We start from the raw sequence: 16,209 nt of genomic DNA on the forward strand, positions 1-16,209 counted from the left end.
CATGGCTGTAACGTTAGCTGTATAAAGTTAGCTAACAAACCGACCGGTACGGTAAGCACATTGTGCTGCCTGCTGTGCAATGATAAGTGAAAGCAATTTGACGCGAACTAATAGTTTAGCAAAAATGACTACCAAAGCTTTGAAATGTTTTTATCATAAAGTCAACTGTATACCGTTAGCACAGTTCTACAAGAGTATTTTTTCCTTGGATTAAATACTGAGTCACGGTGGCCGTACCCGCCAAGAATTGGACTGCAAATACATCCTAACAATATCCGAACCACATTAGGAAAATATTCTGAACAACTGCTAATTCCGAACACATTTCGAACCATTCTGAACAATTCCGAACACATTTCGAACCATTCTGAACAATTCCGAACACATTTCGAACCATTCTGAACAGAGGTGGGTCTAGGGGTCACGTGACCCTTTTGCCCCATTTTGACGTGAGGTAAAACTGCAGAAGACTACAAATCAGCGCGCTGAGTGAAAGAGCCAGTACTGCACATAACTTTTTTTAAGACGTACAAAAGAAAAGAACAACAGAAAAATAGGTATGTAAATGCAAATTATATGTATAAGCGACATGTATTTCTGAATTATGTTGATTGACCGATGTAGACTAACTGTCTCGATAAACGTATTCTTATTGTCTGTAACTTATCCGCTGAACGTAGTGGTACAGTACGCGTACAGTAGACAGTAGATACATCAATGCTAAATTGAGTAGTTACTTGGTCTTTGTCAGCGTAACAAAAAAAATAATATCGATATGTACAGGCAAATTATTCCATGGACGTACGATTTGAATGTACATGTTTTTATGTCGGTCCTGGTATTTAAATTGTCGATGTAGACTCGCTGCCCCCCATAGTACAGTCCCCTCTGTGAGATGCAACTTTTCCGCTGACTTTAATTTGACCTCAGAAGTACAAAATATGACTACATTGATGATACTTTGACCAGGTTGTTGAGATAACAAAATTAAGTTGACGTGTTGGAGTACAAGCATATTATTCTATGGAAGTATTAATTTTATAAAATGGTATGGACCTGGTATTACTGTACCATAGCCAGAGCAAACTATCACGACTGTACATCTATGCTAAATTGATTGAGAATGTAATCACAACAGAGAACTTGGTCGTTTAGTCTAACTTAGCTCATGTTTGCAGATATGACCAAGACGGGGAAGCCAGACTCATACTGGAGAGACATCTGCCAAAAGTATGCCCAGGGCAGCTACCAGTTTTCCACAGGCAAAAGGCCCGGTGGTAAGAAATGGAAAAGAGCCCTGGAGTGTATAGATGCTTGCCCGCTGCAGAGCAAGAGTAAGGTGGATCTGTTCGGGAGACACCTAAAATGCTCTTGTGGGTTCCATAAGGTAGGTTATATGATGATTTATTTCATTTAAGTGATGATAAGTTGCTGTAGCATGAAGTCGATTATTTGATGGATCATACCCTATGTGCACAAATTTGGATAAAACTAACAGTGTAGGATCATTGGTGAAATTATTTATTACAAGTAGCATGAGCCTCTTTTGTACTTGAAATCCTGCCTCCCCCCTTCAGTCAGATGCATCAGAGGCAGGTGGAGGCTCCAGGCAGGCAAGAGAAGGCTCCAGTCAGGCAGGTGGAGGCTCCAGGCAGGCAGGAGAAGGCTCCTGTCAGGCAGGAGAAGGCTCCTGTCAGGCAGGAGAAGGCTCCAGTCAGGCAGGAGAAGGCTCCAGTCAGGCAGGAGAAGGCTCCAGTCAGGCAGGAGAAGCCTCCAGTCAGGCAGGTGGAGGCTCCAGTCAGGCAGGAGAAGCCTCCAGTCAGGCAGGTGGAGGCTCCTATGAGGCAGGTGGAGGCTCAAGGCAGGCAGGCGGAGGCACCAGTGCAGACAGAACAGTAAAGTGCTGTCAGTGCAATCAGGTTGTGAAGGCAGAAAAATTCTCCATGCACCTTTCTGACCGCCATGTAGAGGAGACATGTGACACCTGTGGGGCCAAGGTCCAAGGTTCTGTTGGCCTGTTGGAGCATATAGAACAGTTCCATTATTTATCCTGGTTGGCTCAACCTCCATCGCCAACTTCAACAGGTAGCTCCACCACACCATCCCCACGGCCAACACCATCTCCGCGGCTAACGGCCACACCATCTCCGCGGCCCACACCAACTCCGCGGCCCACACCATCTCCAAGGCCCACACCATCTCCAAGGCCCACACCATCTCCACGGCTAACGGCCACGCCATCTCCGTGGACCACACCATCTCCGCGGCCCACACCATCTCCAAGGCCCACACCATCTCCACGGCTAACGGCCACGCCATCTCCAAGGCCCACACCATCTCCAAGGCCCACACCATCTCCAAGGCCCACACCATCTCCACGGCTAACGGCCACGCCATCTCCGTGGACCACACCATCTCCGCGGCCCACACCATCTCCACGGCTAACGGCCACACCATCTCTACAGCCCACACCATCTCCGCCGACAACTACATCTCTGCTCCCTCCTCCAACAGGTTGCTCCAGCACGCCACGCCACACTCCTCAAACTCCACTTAGGCCAGCTTCCATTGATTGGGAAGCTTTTCTCCCCAATCAATTCAAAAAGGTTATACAGCCAGCAGATCGGGTGTGGATTGCCAAGGTCCTCTATGAGCCTACAGGTCAGCTGAGGCAGAAAATGGAGGCGTGCTGGTTTCATCCACCACTGCAGCACAAACCGTCTCCTCCCGAGCCCGGGTGGCACTTCCGGCAGAGGATGTTCCTCTGGGCACCAATGAGGATGTGGGGGATTCCTCTGAAATGCACGCGGTGTGACCGGAAAATGCACCACTCAGGGATCTACCCGAAGGTGAGGGAGGTGATAGATGTGGATACCCGCTACTACCTTGTGGGAGGGGACTATCCACGTTGCAGCAAGTGTATGCTGCCGGTCTGCCCATGGAGCCAGGAAATCCTTGCTCAACTGGATGTGGCACATAGGAGCCTGTTTCCCGCTGTCCTCACTACACAGCTAGCCCTGGATAGGAAGTGTATGACTTTCCTGAAGCCAAGGACCAGTGGGAACAGTTCCTCCTACCTCCAGTCTGCAGTAGAGGAAGCACACAGCGAGGAGTGGGCACGTCAGACCATCCGCTACCTGTCTGACTGTGAGCTTCATTTGAAGATGGCTACCTTCGTCTCTTCTGCAGCTGTCCATCTTCCTCCTCCACCCTTCAGGCCCCTTCCACTTGCCCAGTGGTTTGAGACGGTCCACTCCAACGACATCCTCAGCCACCTGGAAGAGATGAAGGGGGTGATCACCTCTACCTATGGTAGAATTCTGAAGATGGACTCTACAAAGAAGGTGAGGGTTTTAGCATTAATTTTATTTACTCTGATGTTAACCAATTGGAATGGATATAAATAGTTTACTTTATCATCCTAATGATGAAATAGTATTAATTTTAGTAAGTTTGTACAGTTTTTTTTAGAACGTTCTGTTTTTGTTTGTTTTTCAGATCACCAAGAAGCTGGCTGGCAGTATAGGGGACACCGCTGCATGGATGTCCAACATCGGCAACGAGCTTGGCCAGGTTCTGAACAGTGTTCTGACGACAGGTGAAGGTGCAGGGCTGGAAGAGTTGTGCCAGGGCATCGTCACACGTTATGAGAATGCTGGACAAGCTGAGCCTGAGGCTATCTATGTTGACCGGGACTGCTGCAGCCAGTCAGGTGGGATGCTGAAATTGTTACTTTATGAAATATACATTGCAGATTACAGTATGTAATTAACTAAAGTTAATTATGATGTTAAAAAAAGAGAAAAATGGTGATAGTAATCTATAAACTAACAATGTAATGTAATTGCCCAAAAAATAGATGATCACGTCTGTAATAATCAATGTTTGTCTTTCACAGGTGTGTCGTCAGTGCTGAGACTCTTTCGACCATGGAAGTTTGTCGTCCGTTTAGACGTCTTCCACTTCATGCGAAGGTTTAACTGCGGCCTCACTACTGAGCACCACCCTCTCTACGGTACCTTTTGCTCCAAACTTTCCGCCTGTATCTTTGAGTGGGATCAGGAGGATGTGCAACGGCTTAAGGAGGCCAAGAAAGGGGAGTGGAAGAGCAGCCATGGCGGAAATGCTCCCACTGAGGCACTGCTCTTGGCCAGTATCAGCACTGGTGAAATGGCAAAGCACTGCAGGCGGAGGACCCGTGCAGTGGAGGAAATCCGGGTCATGATTTCGGGGCTGCTCGAATCGATGTGGGAGCTGACTGACACCACGGGGCTGCGTCTAGTGAACCCTGACAGCATGCACCATGTGTGGGAGGTGCAGCAGAAGCACCTGGAGTGCATCCAGGACCCTGCAGGGGTGGAGTTGTACACAAAGACAGGGACACTGCAGAAGGGTGGCAAAGTCCTTGACGTCCTCAGGTGTGGGAGGGGGTCCTCCTCCCTCGAGAGTTTTCACCGCCACCAGTGTGCTTTTGTTCCAGGTAAATTCAAAATGTTAACTTGCCGTATGCTGATCTTAAAAAAAAGTCTGTGTTATGACATAGTATGCACTTGAATTATTCAAATAACAATGTAATTGTCACTTTGTATTTAATAGGTGTTAATATGTATTGACTTCATAATAATGGTTGACCTAACCTGAGTATTTTGTTTCTTAGGCTTTCGATGCAATGCATTGCACACACAAATGTACATGCTGGAGGGGGTATCGAGGTGGAACATGAACCGGGCAAAGGAAGCTGTAGCTGTGGTGGGGGCATCAACCCTGAGGACATTTGATGTTCGCTTGATGTCTCACCTAAACAGCATGAGCCAGCGGGTCCTTGGTTGTTCTCTGGTTCCAGAATTCACCCCACCTGGAAAACCTACTGGTGAGATAGCTCTCAGATCAGCACTGAGCATTTGAGTATTACTTCCTCTCCCACTTTTCTTTTCTCTGCCACCTCCACCCCTCCTCAGAGGACGTGGGAGTGAAGATCGGGCTCTACATGTAGGAGATGTGTCTGTGTCTGTGTTTGTGTCCTTTCCTCTTCTTTAACTATGTGTTTAAACACTATGTGTTACAGGCGAGCGCATTGCTGTGGAGTACCTATTGGCCCAGTCCAATAGAGGCGACCTGCTGGTTCCACAGCAGCTGCCAGAGATCCCCACAGAGGAGCTCGAGGACGACGGGGGTGAACCTGACGTCACGGTGTGCCAGGTAGCTGACCTTAGGGTAGGTGATCCTGATCCTCCAATATGTGCCGTGGAGGCCCAGGTGACACTGGAGGGTGACAGTGGACCCAGATCCCTGGATGAGGACATCATTGTGGAGGAAGACGACACACAAGACAGCACATCAGACCAGGTAATGTAACACCTTTCTCAAAAACAAGATATGTAACAAGTTCGCTAATGATATGCCACAAGTTGTTATGTGGGCAGCTTGTCTCTCCCTTTTCTGTTTCCCTTCCTCCTTGTTTTGTCCCCTCTGTGTCTGTTGTATCTGTATGTGTGTTTGTCCCCTTTATGTGGGTGTCTGGAGTGGATCAGGGGGCGGGCTCAGGATCTGCCTCTCCTGTGCAGCTGCGGGTTGTTTCCAGTGATTCCTGCCTACGCAGCTGCATCCTATTCTCTAATCATCCTGCACTACTAATTCCGGGGCATGGCTCTCCACCGGCGCCAGATCGTTGTTCTTACCAGAGCGGTAACTTGGCTCACCAGTAAAGTTATTTTGTCTTTGTCTTCAGCCTGGCTCTCCACTCTCCTTAACCTGTCGTTTGTTTTGTCTTTAGTTTCGGACATACCTCCCAACCTGCCTGCCTTCCTGCCTGTCGGTCTGCCTGCCTGCCTGCCTGCCTGCCTGCCTGCCTCAGCCTCTCCTTCCTCCGGAGCCGACTAGCCCACTCTGTTCCTTTACTTCAGTGGTTTTTGGACTAAGACAATTTTTACTTTTATTAAATATTTTGTTTCTTCCACTCCCTTTGTCGTGTTTGTTTCTCTGAGTGCTGGGTTGAACCATAGCCTAACACAAGTATCATACGTTTGTCAAGTAAAACGTCAAGTATTACGTTTTATGGAGAGAGAAAAAAGGTCAACATTGCTCAAATAGTTCAAAGAAATTTACACATTTATTTACATGTGTTTTTTTCATGATTTTTACTTTTCAGAATAGCCGATGTGATTCCAGAGGTGTCTTGGGCTGGGATGCGGTTGATGACCTGGCAGCCTACCTGGTTGGCCTGAACCGAACCATCACTGCCTTGTCATCAAAAGAGGAGGCTGACATAGTCCATCTTTACATGGCTCTCCCTGCTATGGACAAGGAACCTTTGAGGTTCGGCCAGAAAGCGAGGAAGAAGACCGTGGCAGGACCTTGGAGAGCGCCCAGGAAGCCGAGTGGCTCTGCTCCTGGACAGCAGGCGGCAGAGAGGTGATTTGACACAATTCTTAATCATTTTGGTTCATTACAAATCATTGAATCAGAAGGCTGTACTGCGTCAAACCAGGATTGAAAAAAATATTTTGTGATTATATTAGTTTGTGGGGGGTAAATTGGGCTGTTCACAGGTGACAGGTTGTTGCTATTATTATTATTTTTTGTTTACAGCCTTGTTTAAAGTCCGGACCATATCATCCTTCTTTCCCACAGACTGTTCATGACTCACGGGCAGGCAGCCCAGGACCCCGAAGTCCACAGGGTCAGCGAATGTGTTTGCCTGAGACTTTTAAAAGAGTTTCAGCAAGCACCAAACAGGCCCAAGGACACAAGGAGTAGAACTCTGCCCATCCCACAGTCCATTGTGGTGGCCTACAGCCATCTTAAACAGCTGCTGGAGGACAGCAGGGTTGTTCTGGAGAAGACCAACGTGGTTCTGATACCAGTAAACAACACAACAATCTCTTCTTGGTGAGTCTTGTTTTTTACGTGTGCACCTTTCCTATACAATGACATTATATTATTATATTATTAAACTGCAAGAAAAACCTTCAACTGCTTGCTTGTTAGAAAATACTAAACATAGGAGGATAGGCTACTATGTATAAAAGAACTAACTGAAGCTACTGTATGCATTTTTGTCTTTTAGGCTGCTTAGGAGGGATAAGAGGAAGGACAGGGACATGCTGCTGCAGGGCACCATACTCCCCAAACGGTTTGAACTGGCCAAGGACTCACTCCCTGAAGCCCAGACTCTTCCGGCTGCTCCTGTGCAGCATGGGCATGAGGCTATGGTGTTTGAGGAGCCAGAGAACCGGGAGGGTGAGGCAGTGATACGCCCTCGGCACAGTGTTCGTTCTGCCTTGGCACAGCACTACCAGCCTGGGTCATACGTATGGCCTGGTTCTGCTGGCTCAGCCTCGTATGAGCATGGTAACCTGCCACCACCCCCATCTCCTGCCTGGGCCTCGTACCAGCAGGGTCACCTGCCACCACCACCACCCCCATCTCCTGCCTGGGCCTCGTACCAGCAGGGTCACCTGCCACCACCACCATCTCCTGCCTGGGACTCGTACCAGCAGGATTACATGCCACCACCACCATCTCCTGCCTGGCCCTCGTACCAGCAGGATTACCTGCCACCACCACCATCTCCTGCCTGGCCTTCGTACCAGCAGGATTACCTGCCACCACCACCATCTCCTGCCTGGCCTTCGTACCAGCCACCCCCCCCTTCCAGCCACCTCTCCCCTTCCAGCCACCTCCCCCCTTCCAGCCACCTCCCCCCTTCCAGCCACCTGCTGACCATCCACTGTACCTGGCCCCTCCACCACCTGGCACCTCTGTTCAGCCAAGGCAACGTACGTGGAGACAGAAAAAAGCTGCCCAGGAGAACGAGGAGCTGATGGCTAGGGGTGAACCTCCACGCAAGAAGTTCAGGGATACCTACCAGTACATTTGCAAGCAGTGTGGGCAGGGGAAAAACAAAAGTACGGGTCACACCCAGCTGAAGGGGCGGTGGTACTGTCCAGCCTCAGGACTCACCCTGGCAGAGTGGAAGGACCAGTTGACCAGTCTTGCCAGTGGGAAATAAAGGAAAATGTATGAATAAATAAATACTGTATATAATAGTTATGTGTAAATAGTTAAGTATTGTATATAGTTAAGTTTTTCATTTCTGTGTTCTAAAAAATTCAATAAAAAAAAAATAGATGTATATATTTGTTAAATATATACTTTCAGGTTTAATAAAGTGACCAAAGTTTGTCAAATTGTATAATAATGTGTAGATAGTAAAGTATTGTATATAGTTATGTTTTTCATTTCTGTGTTTGTGCATTGCATGGTGTTCTAAAAAAGAAAACAACAAAAAAATAAAGATGTATATATTTGCTAAATATATACTTTCAGGTTTAATAAACTGACCAAAGTTTCTCAAATTTTGACTTCTGGATTGTTTTTCTCCTATACCTCCTATACTTTATTCCTAGAACTCTTGCAAAGTAACTAAGTAGGCTACCAGTGCTGTTATTAAATATCAGCACTCCTGGAAAGCCCTCTGCCAATGAAAATACATACTTTCTTGCTTTGATCTTCCTGACCTCTTTTCTCACCAGTGTTTGATGTTGTAGGGGGTGTTGAGAGGGGGTGGAGCTGAGGGTAAGAGGTGAGATGAAAGGGATGGGGCAGGAGAAGCCAAAGCGGTGGGGGTCTGTGACCTGAGTGCTGTGGAGATGGGGGTAGGGCAGTGTTCTGGGGGTGCACCTGAGGTGTGCAGCAGCCGGGGTAGGGGCTGATCAAACCTGTTGAAGAACAAGTTCAGGTTGTTCACCCACTTCTGGTCCCCCGCAGTCTGGGACAGTTGCTAAATATATATATATATATCTGGGACAACTAACCCCCTAATCAGGATGAATGACACATAGCACTTTAATTACATCAAAATCAGATTTATTGGCCAAGTATGTTAACACACACACAATGATTTTGGTTCTGGCTGCTTTTAAACAATACATGCAATATTCACACAACTCACTTAATACAAGCAATATACACGTTATACGAAAGAAAAATTATGTTAATGCATGGTATTGGTGCATGCTGCCACGGTGCACAGCGTCGTCGGATCGAATCCCGCAGGAGACAAAGTGTCAATGTTGTCGATAAAAGTGATAAAAATAAGCGCACATGCGTGTGAAAATAACTTTAAAGGCGTTGTGAGTGGAGAAAAAAACATGACAAATTGTTTGTTTTTCTCTTTCCGTTTTTTCTCTTTCCCCCCCCCCCCCCCCTCTTTTTCCTTCTCCCCCCCCTAGCAGTCCCTTTTGCCCCATTTTTGGCCGAGAGGTTAAGGCGTTGGACTCGAAATCCAATGGGGTTTCCCCGCACAGGTTCGAATCCTGTTCGTGACGAACGTTTTCCCACTCAAAAGTTGATCATAGTATCTTTGCTACCAGTTTATAATCAATCAGTTTGCGATATAACTGATCTAATAGATATATAGTAATTTGCCATACATAACTTAACATGACAACTCATGTTATTCACTGCAGCTCTGAACCGTTATGGAAACATATTTATTGATGAAAAAATAGTTTTGGTCAGGTATTGCATTGCAAAGTTGTTATACAGTGCGAACTGTGTTTCCATCTGATCATGCATGGATCTATAACACTACTAGTAGGCTAATGTTACTCTACTTTCGATACAAAGTGAATAGCAAAAATAACCACACTATATTTTGTTGCATGACCACATCTTTAGTGATGTCCAATCAGATAGCAAATTGCAAAAGTCAGTATGGTATGCACCAAATTCTACTCTTCTAGGTCAGCCAAAGCTAATAAGTCGTCAGTTTTGAGATTTAGAATAAACAAAACAGGGTTTACAATAAATCTAGTGGGAAAATAGTCTGTGATTCTTTATTGCTTTATGGCACCCTTTTCTAACCAGTAAATGGAATGGTCAGGTGTATTCATTAGACTAGCAAAACACATTAACGAATTTGGGGCATTGTCGGAATAGCAGGGGAAAGCTTATTTTATACCTCATTATACAACGGGTGGGTCTAATCCTGAATGCTGATTGGTTAAAACCGCATTCCAGTCGGTGTCTATTCCACAAGTTACCACTGGCTAAATCTATGAAGTTAAAATGCCTATTTACGGTGTTCCATTTGACTGCGGAATCCACTGTCTCATCAGCCCAGCCAAGCAATTTATAAACTTGATCTCCACTATAAAAAACATCTAGACTTTATCTCACATTTATTTTAGACTAACATTTAGTTTTGAACAGCGGAGATTTGTATAAACTTTGCTGTCTGTCTCTCTGACATTGTTTCAATATTCAAATAGAGATATCCAGCTGTCCCATAGTAATGAACGTGTCGGGAGTCAGGACGAGACAGACAGGCAGGCAGCTTTTCTCAGCCAGTCGAAATAATGAATGAGCTGGCATCATTTTTTATGGATAAACAGTATACAAAGAAATTTCAATTGAAAAAAGGTCAAACGAAGTGCAGCTAGTTTGCAGTCTTTCCAGCTTCAATTTGAAGTGATTGTGTTAGCTGTGTTGTTGGCTAGCTCCTCTGAACAACAGTGTCCTGACTAGAGAGCACATATCCTATGCCAGGCGAAATCGTGTCCTCATTAGCTCATTGTTATGGATGCATCCAAATAAATGTCACTAGAAAACAGCTTAAACAAATACAAATGCAGCTACTGTTGTTATTCTGGCTGCACTGTTTGACGTGACTGTAAGTTAGCCATAGTTGGCTAGCTAGCAAGCAAGGGATAAGAACGTTGCCAGCCATTATGTCAATGGAACATTTAGAATGAACGACTGGGTTGTATCCATAGATACAGAACAAAAAGACTGAATGACTGGGTCGCATCCATAGATACAGAACAAAAAGACTGAACGACTGGGTCCAAACCGAACCGATAAAACGAACGACCAGCCGGCTTGGGTAGCAACCCTAGATTTGTGTCGGGACTATATCTTGTGGAAGGATGAAATAGTATGAATAAATTAATCAAAATACTGTTTTTTAATGAAAATATGTCAATCATTATTTGAATATGTTGGTAACCCATTGTATAAAAGTGATAATGCCCTTGAAGCCGGTGTTTGGAGGATATCTTGGCATGGTTAACGACACCCGTGCCAATATATCCTCCAAACACCAGCTTCTTGGGCATTGTCACGTAAGTGTGCTTAAGGGTTTAGACATAATTTAGACATCACTCAAGCCTCATAACTAGGAACACTTACGTTTTTCAAATAACTATATCGGCCACTTATTAGAAAAAGAGACACGTACAACTTTGTGTTGTAACAAAGCAGAAGTTGGCCAGCTAGTGCGGCTAGTTAGCGCATGGACAGGACCTGACTTTCGGAGCTAAGCCCCAAATTATTTTGGGTCAACCCTGAATGTTTTGCGCTGCTGCGATAGTGTAAAACACAATTTTGTCAACTGATTGCACCACTTAGTTCGTAGAGCTGTGGTTACGTGAAACTCCCGAAGTCATCCAACCTTATAATCAAGGGTGTAGTGCTGCCAGTGAGCAGTGGAGGGATGCTCTGCCACTTCTCAGAATGGTGCAATGTCTCACAAGATCACTTCATGATTAATTAGTATTCTACATAACAAACCAAATGTAATAGCATAAATAATGTTAGGCTACTGTTAGACCAAAAACACCACATCATTTCTTATGACAATTTAGGATGATTGTGCTGAAATGTAGATATTTTTTCCTCATGTGTACTCAACAGCGCACACCATAGGCCTAATATGCTTTGATTGAAACAAAATACAGGTGGCTGTGCTCTAACTTCATCTGCTCTAAAATTAGATTAAACAGCATCATCATTCAAGAAGATCGAAATGCATATTCCCATGAAGCTGATTGGGATCAAATGGTTGGCATGCATGCAGCATGGACATTTCACCCGTAAAATGTGAAGAATTATCGTTCACCATTGACAGTGATGACCCAGGTAGCACAAATGTCTGGTCCACGCACTTGAGCACTCGGCGGTCCTGTTCTGTGAGCTTGAGTGGCCTACCACTTCACGGCTGAGCCGTTGTTGCTTGTAGATGTTTCCACTTCACAATAACAGCACTTACAGTTGACCAGGACAGGTCTAGCAGGGCAGAAATTTGACGAACTGACGGTGCCACGCTGAAAGTCACTGAGCTCTTCAGTAAGGCCATTCTACTGCCAATGTGTCTATGGAGATTGCATGGCTGTGTGGTAGATGTTATACACCTATCAGCAACGTGTGTGGCTGAAATAGCTGAATCCACTAATTTGAAGGGGTGTTCACATACTTTTGTATTATAGTGTAGCTAGCTAGCTAAGGTAGCTAGCTATGTTAACCGGGTGCTTTCTTGCCTAGTCTTAGCTAGATTACCGATGTTTTACTAACAAAAACCCTAGCTAGCTCAATTAGCTACATAATGTCACATAGGTTAGACCCTAAACGTATTGACTTACCTCTGCTCTAACAGTTAGCTAAGATAGATAGCTAGCTACCTAACATTAGCTAGCTAACTCACATTAATTTTATTTGATGAAAAGAAATGGGGGTGGATCAGCTTTAATATTGCAAATAGGATTGTGGCTTCTATCGATGTAATTGTCTGCATCCTTTCCAATCCCCCATATATATATTTGTTATAAAGATATATGTATTCTTTTAAATATTTTGTCCTTTATTATTTTCCCCTAACCCTACCACCACACCCCTAATTGGAGTAAAGTAATGGACAACAACACTTAGGCTTCTACTTCCAGTTTATACATACTATATACATTTTACAGAATGATATATTATACATTAGTTATCTCTTCTTTGTTTTTAGTCCCATCAGCTACCCTCAACCCCTCCCATCTATCTCTGAAGAACATCCAGTTTTGATTTATATTTGCCATACATTTTTCAACTGTGCTGTGATGTGTTACAAAAGTTCTGAACCTAAATACATTTTACGGACACAGTATATTTTACATTAGTTATCTTGTTTTTTTGTTATTTTTAGTCCCACCCTTCAGCTCCCCTCAACCCCGCCCATTTATCTCTAAAAACCATTATTTTCTATTTGCAATATATTTTTCAACTCTGCTGTTTCACAAAAGTTCTACAGATTGTAAATTAAAGATAAAATGTTTTGCTAAAAGTATTATTATATTATTGATCGATTGACTATGACATTTCAGAGTTAACTCCAGGTAAATTCTTCAGCCATTCCTGAACCTGCGACCAAAAACAAGCTACATATGGACAGTATCAAAACAAATGAACTACTGAATTTCTCTTCGCAGCAAAATCTGCAGAGCTACGATGGTTGTATCCCCCATATACAGTGCATTCAGAAAGTATTCAGACCCCTTGACTTTTTCCACATTTTGTTACTTTACATCCTTATTCTAGAATGGATTTTTAAAAATTGTCCCCATCAATCTACACACAATACCCCATGAAGGTTATTGGGTTATCCACTCATCGTTCCCTTATGCCATAGATGGTAGGTTACATCTCAATTGTCAGTAGAAACTACATTTGTTTAAGCAAGTCAGACATATAAGCTATGTCTTTTTTTTAAAGGCAGTAAATTAGGCTGAATGAACTGTTTCGCTGCCAGACAAGGCTCCGCTGATAGCCAGGTGTAGCGGTGGTAAGGATTCACTCCATGGTGCCGAAAATAAAGCTCTGCTGTTGGGACGTCTTTATCTAGGCCCTAAACGTTTGTGGGCACTGTTTGTCACCGTTATAGTGGCTTTGCTGGCATGCATCAAACAATTTTTATTTTTTTTGCCCCACCAAGATTGACATGCTAAAATCGCCACTGATGACGACTCAAGTGATTTGCTGTGTGGATGTGCAAAAATATGGTTTCCATGTTAACCATGTTTTGAGGCGCATTCTGTTTCTGGGTCTCGAGGTAGACTCACTCGCGAATCACGTTTTTCTATCCCCATTGTGGTTGTCCAGGTTCTGGCTCTGATTAGACCAATTTCATCTGGGTCATGCAGTGCGTTTCCGCCAGTGCCTACGCCTACTGGGGATGATGGCTTCTGTGATAGAAGCCGTTCCCCTGGGGCTATTGTTGTTGCGACCTTTTCAGCGGTAAGTGCTAGTCGCTCACCTAGATGCATCTCCCAGCCTAAACCGGTTGCTTCGGGTGTCCCAGTTGGGTCTACGGGCCCTGGCCCAGTGGTGGGACCCACTGTTATTGGAGACTCCCATGGGTTCAGTAGTACCCCGCAGGGTGATCACGACAGACGCATTCCCCAGAGGGTAGGGGGGGGGGGGGGGGGGGGGGGGGGGGGGGGGGGGGGGGGGGGGTGTTAATGGACAGTGGCGCGGAGCCTGGAGCTCCTAATGGTCTATCTGGCGCTCAGGTGCTTCCTCCCGCCTTTGTCGGGCCGGCTTGTGCTGAACCAGCAATATTTATGGTGGTGGTGCCATATATAAACAGATGGTGAGGGACTCGGTCTCTCTCCCTTCTAACCTTGGTGCTAACCATTGCTGTGGAGCAGTGCGCACATGCTCTCACTTCAGGTGACGCATGTCCCCGGTTGCCTCAACTCGGGTGCAGATCTTCTATCCAGGGGCGCTCTCTCTTAGGAGTGGTGGCCACACCCCTAGGTGGTCACCCAGATGGGAAATGTTCGGCAGGGCCAACATAGACCTTTACGAGTCGCGAGGAAGCACGCTTTGACCTGTTTCTCTCGATGAGGGACAGGAGTAATCCGTTGGGAACGGGCGCACTGATTGATATGGATTTGAGGTTTAAAAAACACACAGTGCATTCAAAAAGTATTCAGACACCTTGACCTTTTCCACATTTTGTTACATTACAACCTTAATCTAAAATTGATTAAATAAATAAAAATCCTCATCAATCTACACACAATAACCCATAATGACAAAGAGAAAACAGGTTTTTAGATGTTTTAGCAAATGTATTTAAAAAAAGAAACAGAAACACCTTATTTAAATAAGTATTCAGACCCTTTGCTATGACATTTTTTTTTTTAAACATTTTTAGCAGACACTCTTATCCAGAGCGACTTACAGTTAGTGAGTGCATACATTATTTTTTCATACTGGCCCCCCGTGGGAATCGAACCCACAACCCTGGCGTTGCAAACGCCATGCTCTACCAACTGAGCTACATCCCTGCCAGCCATTCCCTCCCCTGGGCCAATTGTGCACCGCCCCATGGGTCTCCCAGTCGCGGCCGGCTACGACAAAGCCTGGATTCAAACCAGGATCTCTAGTGGCACAGCTAGCACTGTGATGCAGTGCCTTAGACCACTGCGCCACTCGGGAGACAGCTGGGGTCTATGAGACTCAACATTTTGCTCAGGTGCATCCTGTTTCCGTTGATCATCCTTGATATGTTTTCTACAACTTGATTGGAGTCCACCTGTGATAAATTCAATTGATTGGACATTATTTGGAAAGGCACACACCTGTCTATATAAGGTCCCACAGTTGACAGTGCATGTCAGAGCAAAAACCAAGCCATGAGGTCAAAGGAATTGTCCGTAGAGCTCTGAGACAGGATTGTGTCGAGGCACAGATCTGGGGAAAGGGTACCAAAACATTTCATCAACATTGAAGGTCCCCAAGAACACAGTGGCCTCAATCATTCTTCAATGGAAGAAGTTTGGATCCACCAACACTCTTCCTAGAGCTGGCCGCTCGGCCAAACTGAGCAATCGGGGAAGAAGGGCCTTAGTCAGGGAGGTGAGCAAGAACCCGATGGTCACTCTGACAGAGCTCCAGAGTTCTGGGAGACTAGACAGGATTGAGGGAAAGAGGAACGGAGCAAAGTACAGAGAGATCCTTGATGAAAATCTGCTCCAGAGCGCTCAGGACCTCAGACTGGGGCGATGATTTACCTTCCAACAGGACAACGACACTAAGCACACAGTCAAGACAACGCAGGAGTGGCTTCGGGACAAGTCTCTGAATGTTGTTTAGTGGACCAGCCAGAGCCCGGACTTGAACCCGATCGAGCATCTCTGGAGAGACCTGAAATAGCTGTGCAGCGACGTTCCCCATTCAACCTGACAGAGCTTGAAAGGATCTGCAAAGACGAATGGGAGAAACTCTCCAAATACAGGTGTGCCAAGCTTTTAGCGTCATACCCAAGAAGACTCGAGGCTGTAATCGCTGCCAAAGGTGCTTCAACAAAGTACTGAGTAAAGGGTCTGAATACTTATGTAAATTTGATATTTCAGTTTTGTATTTTTAATACATTTGCACAAA

At 45.4% G+C, this 16,209-nt stretch overlaps 1 protein-coding gene and 1 long non-coding RNA gene across 2 annotated transcripts; both read left to right on the plus strand.

Moving 5' to 3' along the window:
• The first annotated feature begins 514 nt into the window (after positions 1 to 514).
• LOC311143237 lies at positions 515 to 2,206 on the plus strand. Its single transcript, XR_014614400.1, has 3 exons — positions 515 to 557; positions 1,179 to 1,387; positions 2,086 to 2,206. It is a non-coding gene; the product is annotated as an uncharacterized lncRNA (long non-coding RNA).
• A 145-nt stretch (positions 2,207 to 2,351) lies between these two features.
• Positions 2,352 to 8,351, plus strand: LOC311143252 (uncharacterized protein). Its single transcript, XM_084179066.1, has 8 exons — positions 2,352 to 3,344; positions 3,499 to 3,712; positions 3,899 to 4,480; positions 4,658 to 4,870; positions 5,066 to 5,346; positions 6,149 to 6,411; positions 6,631 to 6,888; positions 7,067 to 8,351. Exons 1-8 carry the CDS (start codon positions 2,679 to 2,681, stop codon positions 7,821 to 7,823), a joined length of 3,234 nt encoding a protein of 1,077 aa, XP_084035192.1. The 5' UTR covers positions 2,352 to 2,678; the 3' UTR covers positions 7,824 to 8,351.
• The last annotated feature ends 7,858 nt before the right edge of the window (positions 8,352 to 16,209 follow it).

This window comes from Coregonus lavaretus (assembly GCF_964263955.1).
Source record: "Coregonus lavaretus genome assembly, chromosome: 16".
Taxonomy (NCBI): domain Eukaryota; kingdom Metazoa; phylum Chordata; class Actinopteri; order Salmoniformes; family Salmonidae; genus Coregonus; species Coregonus lavaretus.